The 14,441-nt window shown below is 35.8% G+C and overlaps 1 protein-coding gene across 1 annotated transcript in view; it reads right to left on the reverse strand.

The window, feature by feature from the left end:
• malrd1 (MAM and LDL receptor class A domain containing 1) overlaps positions 1 to 14,441 on the reverse strand; it is a 170,356-nt gene that overhangs the window by 68,495 nt on the left and 87,420 nt on the right. Inside the window, exons 29-31 of the mRNA XM_088918156.1 lie at positions 12,955 to 13,246; positions 5,169 to 5,414; positions 4,356 to 4,513 (exon numbers count right to left, since the gene is read on the reverse strand). Of these exons, the coding sequence (XP_088774282.1) occupies positions 4,356 to 4,513; positions 5,169 to 5,414; positions 12,955 to 13,246 (696 nt within the window). The remainder of the gene's footprint in view (positions 1 to 4,355; positions 4,514 to 5,168; positions 5,415 to 12,954; positions 13,247 to 14,441) is intronic.

Below are 14,441 nucleotides of genomic sequence, written 5' to 3' on the forward strand. Positions count from 1 at the left end.
TCAAAGGTGACTGACTTTGTATCTTAGAGAACAGTTAAATACCTGTGAATTTTACCATAGTCTGGATGCAACAACCTTCAGTTCAACCAGAGTGTTAATATGTTGACTGTGTATGCATTCATGACAGAATAAAAAATATGCAACAGCACACAGCTATGCTACTAGGATACATAGAACTGTAAAATTCCCAACTTCACCAGAATGTACAGTAGCTGAGACCCCCAATGTACAAAATAAAAATAAAATAATTCTGTGGAATTACTTTGATATCAAACTCCAAGTACATGCACACTTTGTGCACAATTGAATTAGAAAGCTGCATGTTCAGCTGATGTGAACCACTACAAAACTGCATACCTTGATGCTTTATCTATTGTTGCGGGGGACTTTAATCAGGCCAGCCTAAGTAAATTTCTTCCGAAATATTACCAACACGTCTACGGCCCATCTAGGGGTGTGAATACTCTTGATCACTATACGACTATAAAAGACACCTACCTTTCCATGCCTAGACTGCACTGACAGTCTGATCAATTGGAGCTACAAAGAAGGCACAACAATGCCTTTACTTACTATGACAGTTGAAAAAATTTGGTCTTTCTTTAAATATTTTTAATACATTTTACATGTGCCCTATTGAAAGTGTGCTCACATGTGGTTTGGCTGCAGCTCGATGTCTAACTGAAAAGGCTTTACAGGATGGGGCCAGTCCATTACTGGAGTACAGCTCCCCTCTACTGTGGACATTTTAACAACCTGCTGTCTCAGGAAGACTGGGGGTATTGCTAAGGATAACAATCATCCTAGTTTCTTACTTTTCTCTCCTCTGCCCTCTGGAAAGCATTATGGAAGCATAAAGGCATGTACCTTCAGATTCAGAGACAGCTGTCAGATTATTGAATCCTGCCACTACCACTGACTCACACTGATGTGTTTTTTGCAAAGTGCTTGTGCTGACTTTTATTTAAGTTGTGTGTTATTTAACTTTGTTGTTGAACATAGTTATATGCCATATGTTATATAAACATAAAATACATAGTCTAGCTATGGTTTTAAAATGTAACATGGCTGTACATTTTTTCAGAAAAGGGGATTACTGTACATGCCATGAATGGAGCCTGGATCCATTAGAATGAAACTTCTGCCATTAGACCTCTGTGTATGGTACTCCAAAGTACATTACTGTAACATTCATGTACTGGAAGCTTCCTGCTTTAAATCAACTTAATACAGAATCATGTAACTAAAGGGAAACTTTGGTAGTTGAAAATAAAAATAACCAATATACAGTATAATTAAGTTTTTGAAGGACATTACTAATTGTAATTTGTGAATATCATTCATACTGTAAGTAATATGAAAGCATTACAAATTAAAATACAGTAAAAAACATGCAGTCTAAAATGGAAATTTTATTACATGGAAATAAAAATAACTACTATGTAATAACAAGAGCCCCACCTCGATCTTAATGTGTCTGGTTTCATGGAAATCTTCAGAAAACAAGGAATTTCATGGAGTGACTATTAACTAATCAAAACCACAGAATTTGTTAATATTGCAATTTGCCATTATATTATGTTGAGTTACAGTTTGCACCTCTCCAAACATTTTAATATAATTTTAATGATTGCTTGCAAAACAGTTGTACAAGTAATTGCATCTACAGTAGATGAAGGCAGTCTACAAGAACAGCTGTAATAGTTGATCTATGGATACCGTATATCTGGATATAACCTCATGGAATTCTTTACTTTGGTAACTTTTCACTTAACTCATTTTGACATTACTGTGCTTGGTCTAACTGATACTGTATGTGATAAATGGTAACGATGTGTGAATGCCAGGAAATCTATTTTTTTGTCCATGTATTTGACTAACACACCAAAATAAAAACTACAAGCTGCGCTTGGTGATGGATGCACTTCCTATTCCATTTTAAAGAGACCCATTAAAAATAAAAAAATAAAATTATTAAGAAAATCTAAAATTAATAAATGCCACTCCCAAAATCTAAAATTTATTTTTGTCCTTGTCCTTTTATGTCAGTGCTAATAGCCAAAATATGTAATAAGGCCTGGGCGTGACCTACAGAACAGTAGTGTTTGAAACACTACGTAATAATTTCTGTAATTCAGAAAACAAAGCATCACCATTTGCACTAGGGACATACATTATCATATATTATACTAAGAACATGTTTTATTGAAATTAATCAAATATCTAAAATGCATTGCATGGAATGAACTGGATTTAAAAAGCCTGCAGATTGTCGTAATATGGGGCACAGCACACACGCACTCATACCGAGGAGTAAGGAGGTGGGACATGACATGTCCGTGTTTGAAAAGCTTCTGTTTTAAATATAAACATATTATGTACTTGATTATGATTGGTCATTTTTAGCTGGGCTTCCATTAAGGATAATTCACAGCAGCAACAGAAAGAGCCACTACAGGGAATTATTTGCTCACATTTAAACGTGCTGACCAAAAATATGTTGTGTTACACATTGAGGGAGCCCCCTGGCGGCCTTGGAGCCCTAGGCAGTCGCCTAGTTCACCTATGTCCAGGGCCGGCTCTGAAAATATCCATCTTTAGAAATACAGTTAGAAAATTTACTTTCTAAATCCATCATGCAATAACGCACATATTCACACCAGCGCCAATTTTTCTAGAAACTAATTAACCTACCAGTATGTCTTTGGACTGTGGAAAGAAACCGAAGCACCCAGAGGAGACCCATGTGAACATGGGGAGAACATACAAACTCCATGTACAGTAGACAGCACCCCAGGTCCAGAACTGAATCTAGGGCCCCAGGTCTGTAAGGCAGCAATGCTATCCACTGCGTCACATGCTGCCTTACAGAACTGTCCCATGTAAATTCAGTTGCAGAAAAAAAATCTGATACAATATTTTTCTTAGACTGTAAAGTCTGAATCCAAACACTGAAGCAAAAGCCTTTTTGAAGAATACAGAATAAATGTGTAACTACTTCCAATGAATTAAGAGGATTATGTTTTCAGTTATGCTTTACACATTTTAATAAATTGTGTAAATCCTATTTGGGCATGAGTAATTGAACCAAAGCCAACTTCACTGTGGCACCTTGATCTTGCCCCTGGGACTATGCAATGAATCGGCACAGATAGATCTCATGTGGTTCTTCTTGCCTGTGGGTAAAGTAAGTCCATCTTAAACACCTTTCTGCACTATATTTCATATAACGAAAATGACAGGTGGTTAGCACAGCAGTATCTCCAAAAGTGATATGATAATCAATTTAATTAGATTAAAGAATCACACTATGGATATAGTAAAATGAAATATGGATATTTCGTCATTGTTTACAATGTCATTCATTTTGTGTGTGAAAATGTTCAGATTTTGAGCATATGCCTGCACATTATTATACTGTACTTTAAATAGACTTTTACAATTTAACTTTTTGATATAACTTATATAACTTATGATATAACTTTAGGTAGAGCTTGTAACAGACTTTCAATTTGATTGTGACAGCCTTATTGTCATTAATTTATTTAAATTTTGCTGCCTGCTATCATAAACACTATTTGCACCTATAAACTTGGAATGGAAAATATAATACTTTGATGATACATCACCACTATGTGTTTTAAAATAAAACAATCAATGAAAGAGAGGTATACACAAATTAATAAATAAAACAGATTTTAACTACTATACTGTACCATTCTACACTATACAGTACAAGTAGAGCATAAAATCGACTTTTAAGACAGAATCTGAAAGTGCTGACTGACTTGCAAGTCCTGATATGAGCTGGGATATCATTCTACACACAAGAAGCAACAGAATAGCACAAATTTGTAGTTTTAGAGCCTAAGTTTAGTAATTGAACGTTGCCAGAATCTGAAGATTGCATGTAAAATTAAGGTGCATAGGGAGTTATCAGTTTACTGATATAGTCAGTAGCTAAAGTGTTCACATTCCTAAAGGCAAGCAGTAAAAATTTGAATTTTATTCTGAATTCCTAGGAAGCTGGTACAAGGAAAATAAAATATGCATTCTGCATTAAAAACACTTTTATAATTCATCCATCACAGCAAGAAGATTAAAAAAGAACAAGCATACTAGTGTTTTTTGCTTGTGTTTCAGCTCATTTGTCTTCTTCTGAGTGTGTGAGAAGGGGATGGGGATTTAGATCTCAAACCTCAAACTGACTGGAGATGCCATATCCCCTGTAACCTTGTAGCATGTTTCCTTGGTGAGATTAAACGTGGGAGAATAAAGATACGTGTATCTGCTTTGTATTCTCAGCACAATCATTAATATAAAAGGCATGTTAAAACAAGAGAAAGAATCCCTACCTTTACAAGGAGACTGATAATGCCAGTAGCTTTTGTGGACATGTAATACCAGAAGGACAGTTTGCATGTTGCACTGGACTCTTTCCACACAGAACTTTTCATGTGGGCCTTGTCACCTTTTAACCCTTCAGGAGTGGCTTCAAGATAGATAAAGTGACCTGGAGAAGAACATCAATATCAGGTTGCTTCCTTATTATTACTCTCCTCTTGGGCTGGTGGCTGGTATCAGTTTACTTGTGTAATGCTAAGTACATACAGTATACAGTATGTGGAGTTGGGGGACTATAGAAATCAAGAATCGCCTTCGATATTACAATTCTAAATATAAAATATAAATGACTGCATTAATTTATTAATTGAGTTGAATCATGAATCCTTACTTTCTGGCACTGTTCAACTTGAATGCCTCAGCAACACCCTTCATCCACCTTTTAAATTGTACTACTTTATTATTTTGTCTGTAAATCCCTAAAATAAAAAATAAGGGATTGTTTTATCTTTCCTTATCTTGGTTTTAGATTAATTGTAAACTGACCAGTAATTTAGGATCTACTGTATACTCTTAAAGAAGTTTCTTTCCTCTTCCTACTTGGTGTTTGCTATCCACTACTAAGTTTATAATCTGACATTGATTAATTGCAGTTTTCCTGGACTAGGAACTAGGTCTGAAGAGACTAGGTTTCATCCACCTACTTACATTGCCACATATGCTTTTGAGCCATCACATTAGACTTGCTCTTTTTTAAGGATACCTTTAAAGGCATTGGTATCTAATTATAAGAAACGAAGTGCAAGAAGATCACTACTCGGTACCATTTTCATTTCCCAGTGTATGATCGTTAGGTGGCCTGAAGCTCTGGGATGAGCCCATTCCCAGAATCCAGTCAAAGTTATCAGCCAGTGAGTTTTTCCACCCACAGCGGCCACTCTCAAAACTGCAGGACGTTCCACATTCCTCCTCATCTGTATTGTCTTCACAGTCATTCACAAAGTCACAGCTCTGCTCTGGTTGGTAACACTTCCCATTTTTGCATTCCAAGTAGCCTTGTGGGCAGGAGCCTAGGGAAAGGTAAAGGAGAGCCCAGTAAGTGTTACAGAAACACATTCTCCACAAGTTCAGGCGCCTGGCACGGAATGGGGCTTTGGCAATAGTGTTTAACAGCTCAGAGAAAACGTTACTCGTTGTAGATCAATCTACTCTCAAGATCTTGCAGCTATCAGATTCATAACCACTAATCATAATGATCTGGGCGGTGAGTCAGAGATCAGGAACACAGAATGGATTCTTAACATTATTCTGAGCAAAGACCTTGCTGAGCAATGTGAAAGCCGAGAACATTGAAGCACTGCGGTTCTGCTAAGCTGCAGATCTAACTTCACCACACACAATTTGTGCTTGTCACACATTGTAATATACTGATATACAGTACCAAAGTGGAAAACCAGAGTGAATGTTTTTAAATCATTATAAACAAATATGCATTGATAAAGCTAACTGCTTCGTAATTAAGAAGCAGTCAACTTGCAAGAGAAGCAATTCCAATGAGCAATAGGATAATGTATAAAAAGTCCAGGTGATTGCCAAACTAAAGAAAACACCAACATAAAGTGTAGTAGTACGGGGCTGGGCCACCAAGAGTCACCAGAACAGCTTCAATGTGCCTTGGCATAGATAATACAAGTCTGGAACTCTACTGGTTGTGACACTATTTCTTCATAAAAAATCCATCATTTGGTGTTTTGTTGATGGTGGTAGAAAACGCTGTCTGAGGTGCAGCTCCAGTATCTCCGAAAGGTATTCACTTGGGTTGAGTTCTAGTGACTGGGACAGACGTGGCATACTGGACGGTTTATATTATTTCATGCTCATCAATCCATTAAGCAACCACTTGTGCTCTGTGGATGGGGGCACTGTCATTCTGGCAGATTCTATTCCCTACAGGATAAAAATGTGTCATCACAGGATGAAGGATGAATGTGATCACTCAGAATGGCTTTGCATTTATTGGCATTTACTTTGCCCTCTAAGGGGCTGAGGGTACCCATACCATCAATGTAAAATGCACCCCACATCATAACAGAGCCGCCAGAAAACTTCACTGTGGGAAACAAACACTTGAGCCTGAAGACGTCTTTTGGCTTGCATCAGACTTGTACCTGTACGTGTCCTCTTGTTGAAAGGGTGAAGGATGACTCATCTGACCATATGACTTTTTTGTATTGTTCAGTAGAACTCTACCTTTACTTCTTTATCTCGCAAAAGTGCATTTTTAGGTGTAATAAAGGGTTTATGCACCGCAACCTGACCATAGTATCCCTCTCCGTGAAGTTTTTGGCAGACTGAAATTGATTAAACTGCATTTGCAGTCAACTGTTTTAAAATATTTTGTCTGTTTTTCCTTGCATTTTTAACTAATGCACGGATATTACAGATGAGGAGTATGTGCTTTCACAGCCTCCCCTAGCTGATGATGTCTTTCCCTCAGACTTCCATGCCAACATCACATTAGCCAATGTTTCTTATGAAACATCAACAATGTGAGCAAGTCTTCACTGAAGCTCCTGCCAAACATGCCCCAACAATCACCTCTCTCTCAAAGTCACAGATCTCTTCTTCTAGCCATGGTAGGCAAAATAATGGGCAACTGGGCCAGCCCAGCATTTTTATACATGACCCTAAGCATGATGGGATGTTAATTGCTTAATTAACTCAGGAGCCACGCCTGTATACAGTATTTCATATTAAAATATGATTCATGTGCTTCTTTTTTAAAAAAAACAAATCCACTTTTTTCTCAAAAATAATTTTTTCCCTCCACGAATAATGTCAAAACATGCTGTAATATATTAAATATTACTGGTTTCTATCTACAATGCTGACTGTCAGCATAACATTAATATTTTTTTAGCTGAGTTCATTATACTGTATGTAATTCTCAAGGTTAATGTATTAGAAATGGCTGTGAAGAGGAGTTTCCTTGCTGTTTCCTCAAATAAATATACATTATGTACTGTATATGGTCTTTAAAAATTAGTACTTAACTTGCAGTTCTTTGAAATTTCTCCATTCCAGAATCATCATTTCAATATCGTGTACACAATTACATAAAAAGTTTGTAAGCAAAGATATATTATTCTCTCATGGAAGGGGTTAAAAATAAAATCTTAACACAGAGGTCAGACTGGGGTCAGATATTTAAGCTTAAAATACCAAGACACAATTATTTCCACTGAAGTTCCAATAAATGCATTTTCTTGATTAAAGCTTCCTGCATCAGAGTTTCATGGAACAACCTGTAAACACAATTCTGCACTTTACAGCAAATTCAACAAAACTGTAAAAGTAAAGTGAAAAACTGGCTTCATTTGGACTTTAGCACTTTCAAAAATTTTTGGGATGGCTTTTGTGGACATATAATACACAATAATACATATAAGTAAAAAGAATGTAAAATAATAATAAAAAATGTATTATATAATAATACATATATTACTGTACATATAATAATACATATAAGACAATTCTAACTATGTACATGTACAAATGTCCTACATTGGCAGCTGCTCACGTGACAGATCACAAAGGCCACTGGACGATTGCCTAGCAGAGCCCTTCCTCTTTTCATATCATTAAACATTAATAGTTTAGTTTTTCTTATATTTTTTATTATTCTCTTGTTTGTGTGTTAAACATTCCTACATCTATAATATTCTCAACTGTCTTAGCTAGCTATCTTTTTTCATTTTACACTTGCAGATAAAGTATTATTCTGCCCTTCGAGTAAGACTGTTATACTTAGATGCTTTCAAACCTTGCAGCTTATGGTTATATTGTATTTTTGAAAGCTAAAAGTTCAACATTCACAACAAAAGGTTTATGAATTTTCATCAATGGGGTCCAGTAATGGATTTCATATACAAAACCCTTTGTATATTTGTATATTTATAGCTAATAAAAATAACCTGCACTGACGAAAGCAGTCCTTCCACTATGCATCTCAAATGTTTTTAAGAACCTTTAAGAAGGTTGGCAGTTGTCTTAAAAGATGAGAATGCTTAACTGAAGACAGCAGGTGGCTATGATGTATAAATGAAGCAAAATATGTCCTACTATTTATTTTTAATTGTATCCCTGTTTTTTCCTGTGTAGGAACAAATATATTTCAAGGACAGCACTGCAGGAAATTAAGAATGAAATTCAGTGATTAATCACAAACCCAAAGTAAAATGTATGAGAAGGTAAGGTCAAAGCATTTTTATTAACAGGCAGTGATAGATTAATGCTAACTTGTAAGTGACATTTTAATTTCGTTTTGATTTAAAACTAAACTCATAAACCATACATACCAAATACTGTAAATATCATCAGCAAAATATGATCCATAAAAATAAAAATCGTAATACTTTACTGTTCTTCCTGTTTTTATAAAATGTACAGGAAACATTAATGTAAGAAGAAATAATCACATTTATACTCAATTGTTTGGGATTATTAGGATATTTAAGGCTCAAGAACATTTTTATAGGAGACACAGGTCCCCATGTTTAAAACAGAGTTGGATTATTTTTTTAAGCCATTGTGACTAACGGAAAATCATATTTTTTCCATAGAAAAGATTTCATTGAGGAACACTATACAGGGCTTTGAAGTTCATTATAAAACAATGAACATTGTCACTCCATAAGGTGGGTTTACTTGATATGCTGCAATTAGTCAACATGGATCTTTTAACAAACAGTACTAAAAGTATGGAAGAACATTCCCTGCAGATTTGTTGTTACCTTGATCACCCATAAATTTGGACTAAGAAAAGAGAATGCACCCTTTTTGACCTCTCTGCATTGAATATTTTCTTCAAAATAAGTCCCACAATGTTATTTATAAACCATCTTTTTCTCTAATTCTACTATCAAGGACGAAGCTCCACAGTTGAGCAGCTCTCACGTGTTAAGAATATAAATGAAAGACCAACAGTATAAAGGCCTCAGCAATGTTGATACATGTCCTTGCATACGTTTTGTGGATCAAGTCTGCAGTTTCCATCATCCCCAGGACTTAATTTGTGTTATACAGGCAGATTTGTATTTTATTCTTTCAAAAATTGTGCTGTTAGTACACTGTGATGTGTGAAGAGAAAACTGTACAGTATTTGCAGGCTCATTTTCACCACTGCATCATCAATTGTGGAGAACCAAGAACAGCGGCTTGAAATGGAGAACTGGAAGTTAATGGCAGACACTACCTGAATTGTTGCAGATGCTGGCACTGAGAAAATGTATTTTTTAGACATTCTTGCTGACACACTTAATGCTTACATACACTTACAGCTAATGGAGTGGGGATCATTGACAGATAAACCTGGAGTTAATTCTCTGCTGCCATGTTACAGCCTGACAAGAGATTCACTTTTCTTGTTAATTACTGGCATAACAAATGTAGCACTGATGTTGGGATCTTTCATCCCCAAATGTGCCACAAAAAACAAAGATATATGCTAATTCTTACACCAAAACTGGCTGTCAGCCCCAGGCAAAACAGCCTTTATGATTTATTTCAAAAGCTTTAGAGAAATAAAACACAGGAGCCTCTGTGTGACAGTCCAGGATATTTTGGTTTTGGTTTATTATCATCACTTGCTGCACTATTAATTTCCCTGCTGTTTTTTTTTTTATTTTTAAGATGCGTTTTTATCAACCTTTTATTGCTGACATTAATATTTCTATGCACATAAAGGTCAATAAATTCCAAAACCTTTATTACAGTGTTCTCCAACCGCATATTAAACTACACTTCAGAAACCATGATCACTGTCATTTGTATCTTAATAATACCTTTAAAGGAGCCAGCATGTTTAGTAACTAAGTGTATTACATTATAAAGTATGGACAGTTCCTAAGATATATTTGCCAAAATCAAGAAGAGACAAAAATCACACATTTAGACGAAACAGTGGAATTTTGTTTCTGTTAGGAGGGAAAATACAGAAAAGTTGTACTCAGGTTACAGAGGAAAAGAATAAAACAGAAAAAACAGCAGGTTAACAAAAAAGCAGGTTAAATACGAGCTATTCTTTGACATTTTGCTTTAAGATGTTAAAACTGATAAAACACACTATGGCTATTTAATTAAAAAAACCTTTATGCATTAGGGACCACCATTCATTGTTACCATCATTGGTGTTTTTCTTCTGCTACAGTCATTTGCACAAACTTCCACGATGAGCAAAAATTTGATTTGGTGTGTTATCAGAGATGAAACAGGCTAGTTGTTTTTCACAGTCAGCAAAACTATATGACAATGACAAAGGTGTTGCTGTACATGGATGGAAAAAAAAGTATGATATAAAATTGTTGTCCACAAAATAGAAATACTTCATTAAAAATAGGCTTTAAGGTCATCATGTATCCTATAATTACTGACACTTATTCAATGTCACAATCTTTGTTTACAATGATAATGAAACACTTGAAGGTTCTGGCTGTTTCCAGTCAATGCACAGTGATACAACAGTACAATGAAAAGAGTTCCCAACACCAAGTTTTTTTATGACATAAATGGTGGAGCTCAGTATTCTTACAGCAAAACTGAGAAGCTCAGACATGGTTTTATCCCATTCTTTATAAAAATATTTTTACTTGATGACTAATATGTTCTTTCCCCCTTACTTTCAAACATGAAACCAATTAAGATGCTTTTTTGAAGTGCAGTGCCTCCAAAAGTCTGGCTCATTTAATTCAGAGGCAAAGCAACAAGGCTAGAGACTAAATGGTTTCCAACCAAGCAAAAATTACCAATCATCATAGCCAGGAGCCACAAACTGTACTTCTGTTTTTTTAAGAAAATTGACAGCTAAAAAATATCTCACAAATCCTCAAAGAATAACCATAAATCCCAAGGGACAATTGCAGCTATAAAGTCTAGACAGTAAATAAAACCCTTCAATGCATCCTTTTTATGAGAGGAAGGCCGTAAATAAAACAAGAATGTTCAATACTTGGAAAGGAACCTGACCTTTCTTTGCACTGGACTCTAAGCAACCCTGCACTAGATACTGTATGTTTTACTACAAGCCTGAAGATTGTCTTTGCCTTGCAGCATCATGACCTTTGTTTTAATAATGAACGTTAAGAATAATTTATTATTCTTTCTTTTATCTCAAATGTGCCTTCAATTTTAATTAGTGGAACAATTTCTGCACGGGGAAGAAACAGAACAAACAATAAAATAAGGCAAAAGAAAGGAAAAGGGCTGAAATATGAGACACATTTTGAAGGAAACAGGTGAAGAAAATTGAAACGAATCTAAATACAAAAACTTCAGCCAAATGTTTCTAATCATTGCATTTCATTGTGTTTTTAGAGTCCCTGTGGCACTTTTGCAATGCAACACACATGGTTTTAATTATATCATAATCATATAACCTGGGGGATGAGTATTTAGTTTTAAGAACTGTTCCTTGTGCAAGACCAGAGGAAGCCTTTTAAATATTAAAAATTAAGGGCATTTGAAAATTGTAGAAAAAACAATATCATGAATAGTTTTAAAGATATGGTACTGTAAATATGCAATTTCACATCAATGTGAAAGAGTTTCAGACTCAAGAAACAAAATGGTAGATTAAATAAAGTAGTCTATAGTGCACTTCCTTCTCTGTAAAGACATTTTTTACATTGAGGAGCACCATGCAACACAGGTTATGTTCAGATTTTTGGAATTGTCACATAAATCTACATAATTCTTTTCAAACTTTCAAAACACAGCAGAGGGGGATTTTGTCTTCGCTAGTAAGTCCAGAAACAGTCTAGAACACAGTGTTCACTCATGAGCCAGCAGCCCCACATAAAATAAGGGTTTTATTAACATTTTTTATTGTTCCTTTATACGAACAATAAAAATAAAAGTATGCTTACTTTTGATATTAAAAAAATGATACAGAAAATACAGTAATGAAACACCAATGAGACTACTGTAATCTATATTGTTGAATACCAGTGGCAATATTCTATTCAGTGCTACATATTACTAATGACAATATTTCAGCCAGTTAGAGGAGAATGTGACCAGTTTCACAATCATTGACTGTGATCATAATCATTGTAAACATTGTACCGTATCATAAACATTGTACTGTTGTATCACAATATTTCCCTCAGTTAGAGGAGAGTGTGACCAGTTTCAAAATCATTGACTGTGATTTGTCATTTTAATTCTTTACTTTTCTGCATTTCATTAAACACTTATGTGTTTAACTGGGCGGGGCGGTGCACTGGTTCTGTGGCTAAGGATCTGTGCCTGTGGCTGAAAGGTTGCTGGTTCATATCCTGAGCTGGCAGAGGAATCCTACTCCATTGGGCCCTGGGCAAGGCCCATAACCCCAGCTGCTCCAGGGGTGCCGTATAAATGGCTGACCCTGCGCTCTGACCCCAAGCTTCTCTCCCTCTCTGTGTGTCTTGTGGAGAGCAAGTTGGGGTATGCCAAAAGACAAATTCCCAATACAAGAAATTGTATATTGTATATTGATCTTACTGTATGTAGACAAACAGACTACTGGAATACCTAACTGGTTTGTATTATATTAAAACAAGTTTAAATTCTTACCAGTTGGAGGAAGAGATGTAGGCTCAGTCGGTCCCACAGATGAAGCCAGAAGGCATTCCCATGTGAAGGTGATGTCATCCAGGGAAATGTCAGCTTTCAGGCCTTTCCCAACCCTCCCCTCAAACATCACCACAAAGTCTTCACCTGAAGGTAGGGGGACTTCTTTCCTTTGCCAGTAGCGCCCCTGATCCCCAGTTAAGTTCAGAAGCAACAGGTACTTTTCAGACACTGTGATCTGGTACACGTTCAATGAGCCAGTGCCATCTCCAGACATGTGCAGGTAGAAGATTAACTAGAAAAGAAAAGAAATGAAGATCATTTACCTTCATTTTCTGCAGAATTACTATGTGAAAAGGAAGCAGAAGATGATCAACATGGTTATAAATCAAAGACACAATGTCTCTGTTTTGCTGGTGGTTTTTCAACCTGCTGTGGATAAACACTCTTCGCACTGCATAGCTAAGTAAGATACTGCAGTTCTGAACACAAGTTAAAAGAAAGCCAAAAACTAAAACACCCCAAAATTGTTATTATTATTATAGCCATCATCAACTTGTTTTGTTATTACCAGACATCCCACCTTTGACATCTTAGAGTGATCGCATGGTTTTATATTGCTTGCTTGAGATCCTGACTCTGGCTATCTTATGCAGAAATATGGATATATACCTTTTATTCATGATGTCTGGACTATCTTAATGCTTTATGTACTGGGTTATCTTATAAGGCTCTTTAGTACTGTATGTCCGGAATCCTGTGACCAAAATGCTGACTGAATCTATCATTATCTATCATCTGATACTGTAGGTTCTATATAAATTGCACTGGCTGCTTCCTGTCACATTTAGAGTGAACTGTAAGGTTCTCCAAGGCCATGCTGGATGAGCAGGTCAGTCTTGCCCTATAAAAGAAGGTTTTGCAGGAAGGCAGAGTCCACCAGTGCCGAAAAAAGGGTGGCAGAAAGGGAATGAAGAAGGTTCATATCTACCACTGGGAACCACCAGCAAGACAGAAAGAGACATAGAAATGAAACCTACTGTACAGTACTCAGGAGGTGAAAGGAAGTCATTGGCGGTTGCAGTTACTTACATGATGGAGACATAAAGTACTAAGAATAAATCAAAGACCAGGAAAGAAGATCATGATTTTGAATTTTGAGATTACAACAATGTTATTTTGTGTTGTATTGAGTTAGGAAGCAGGATAATTGTCCCTGCTCTTGTTTGAAAAGAATAAAAGATGTTTGGACAGGACTCTAAACCATAGTGAGGCTTGTATTTAGTTTCTTTTGTTTAGCTGAAGATTTACCAGTGCTCCTGTATATAGTATTTATAATACTGAATGAAAGAACTGCTTATGAACTATTTTATTTCTGTTTCTGCTATTCTTGTGTGCCGTTCACATATAATTCAGTTCTAGGTATCTCATGTTCTTCCAGGATATCAGCATATACTTTATGAAACTTTAGTAAATTATAATAATATTAA

Source organism: Atractosteus spatula, chromosome 6 (genome assembly GCF_055471065.1).
Source record: "Atractosteus spatula isolate fAtrSpa1 chromosome 6, fAtrSpa1.hap1, whole genome shotgun sequence".
NCBI lineage: Eukaryota > Metazoa > Chordata > Actinopteri > Semionotiformes > Lepisosteidae > Atractosteus > Atractosteus spatula.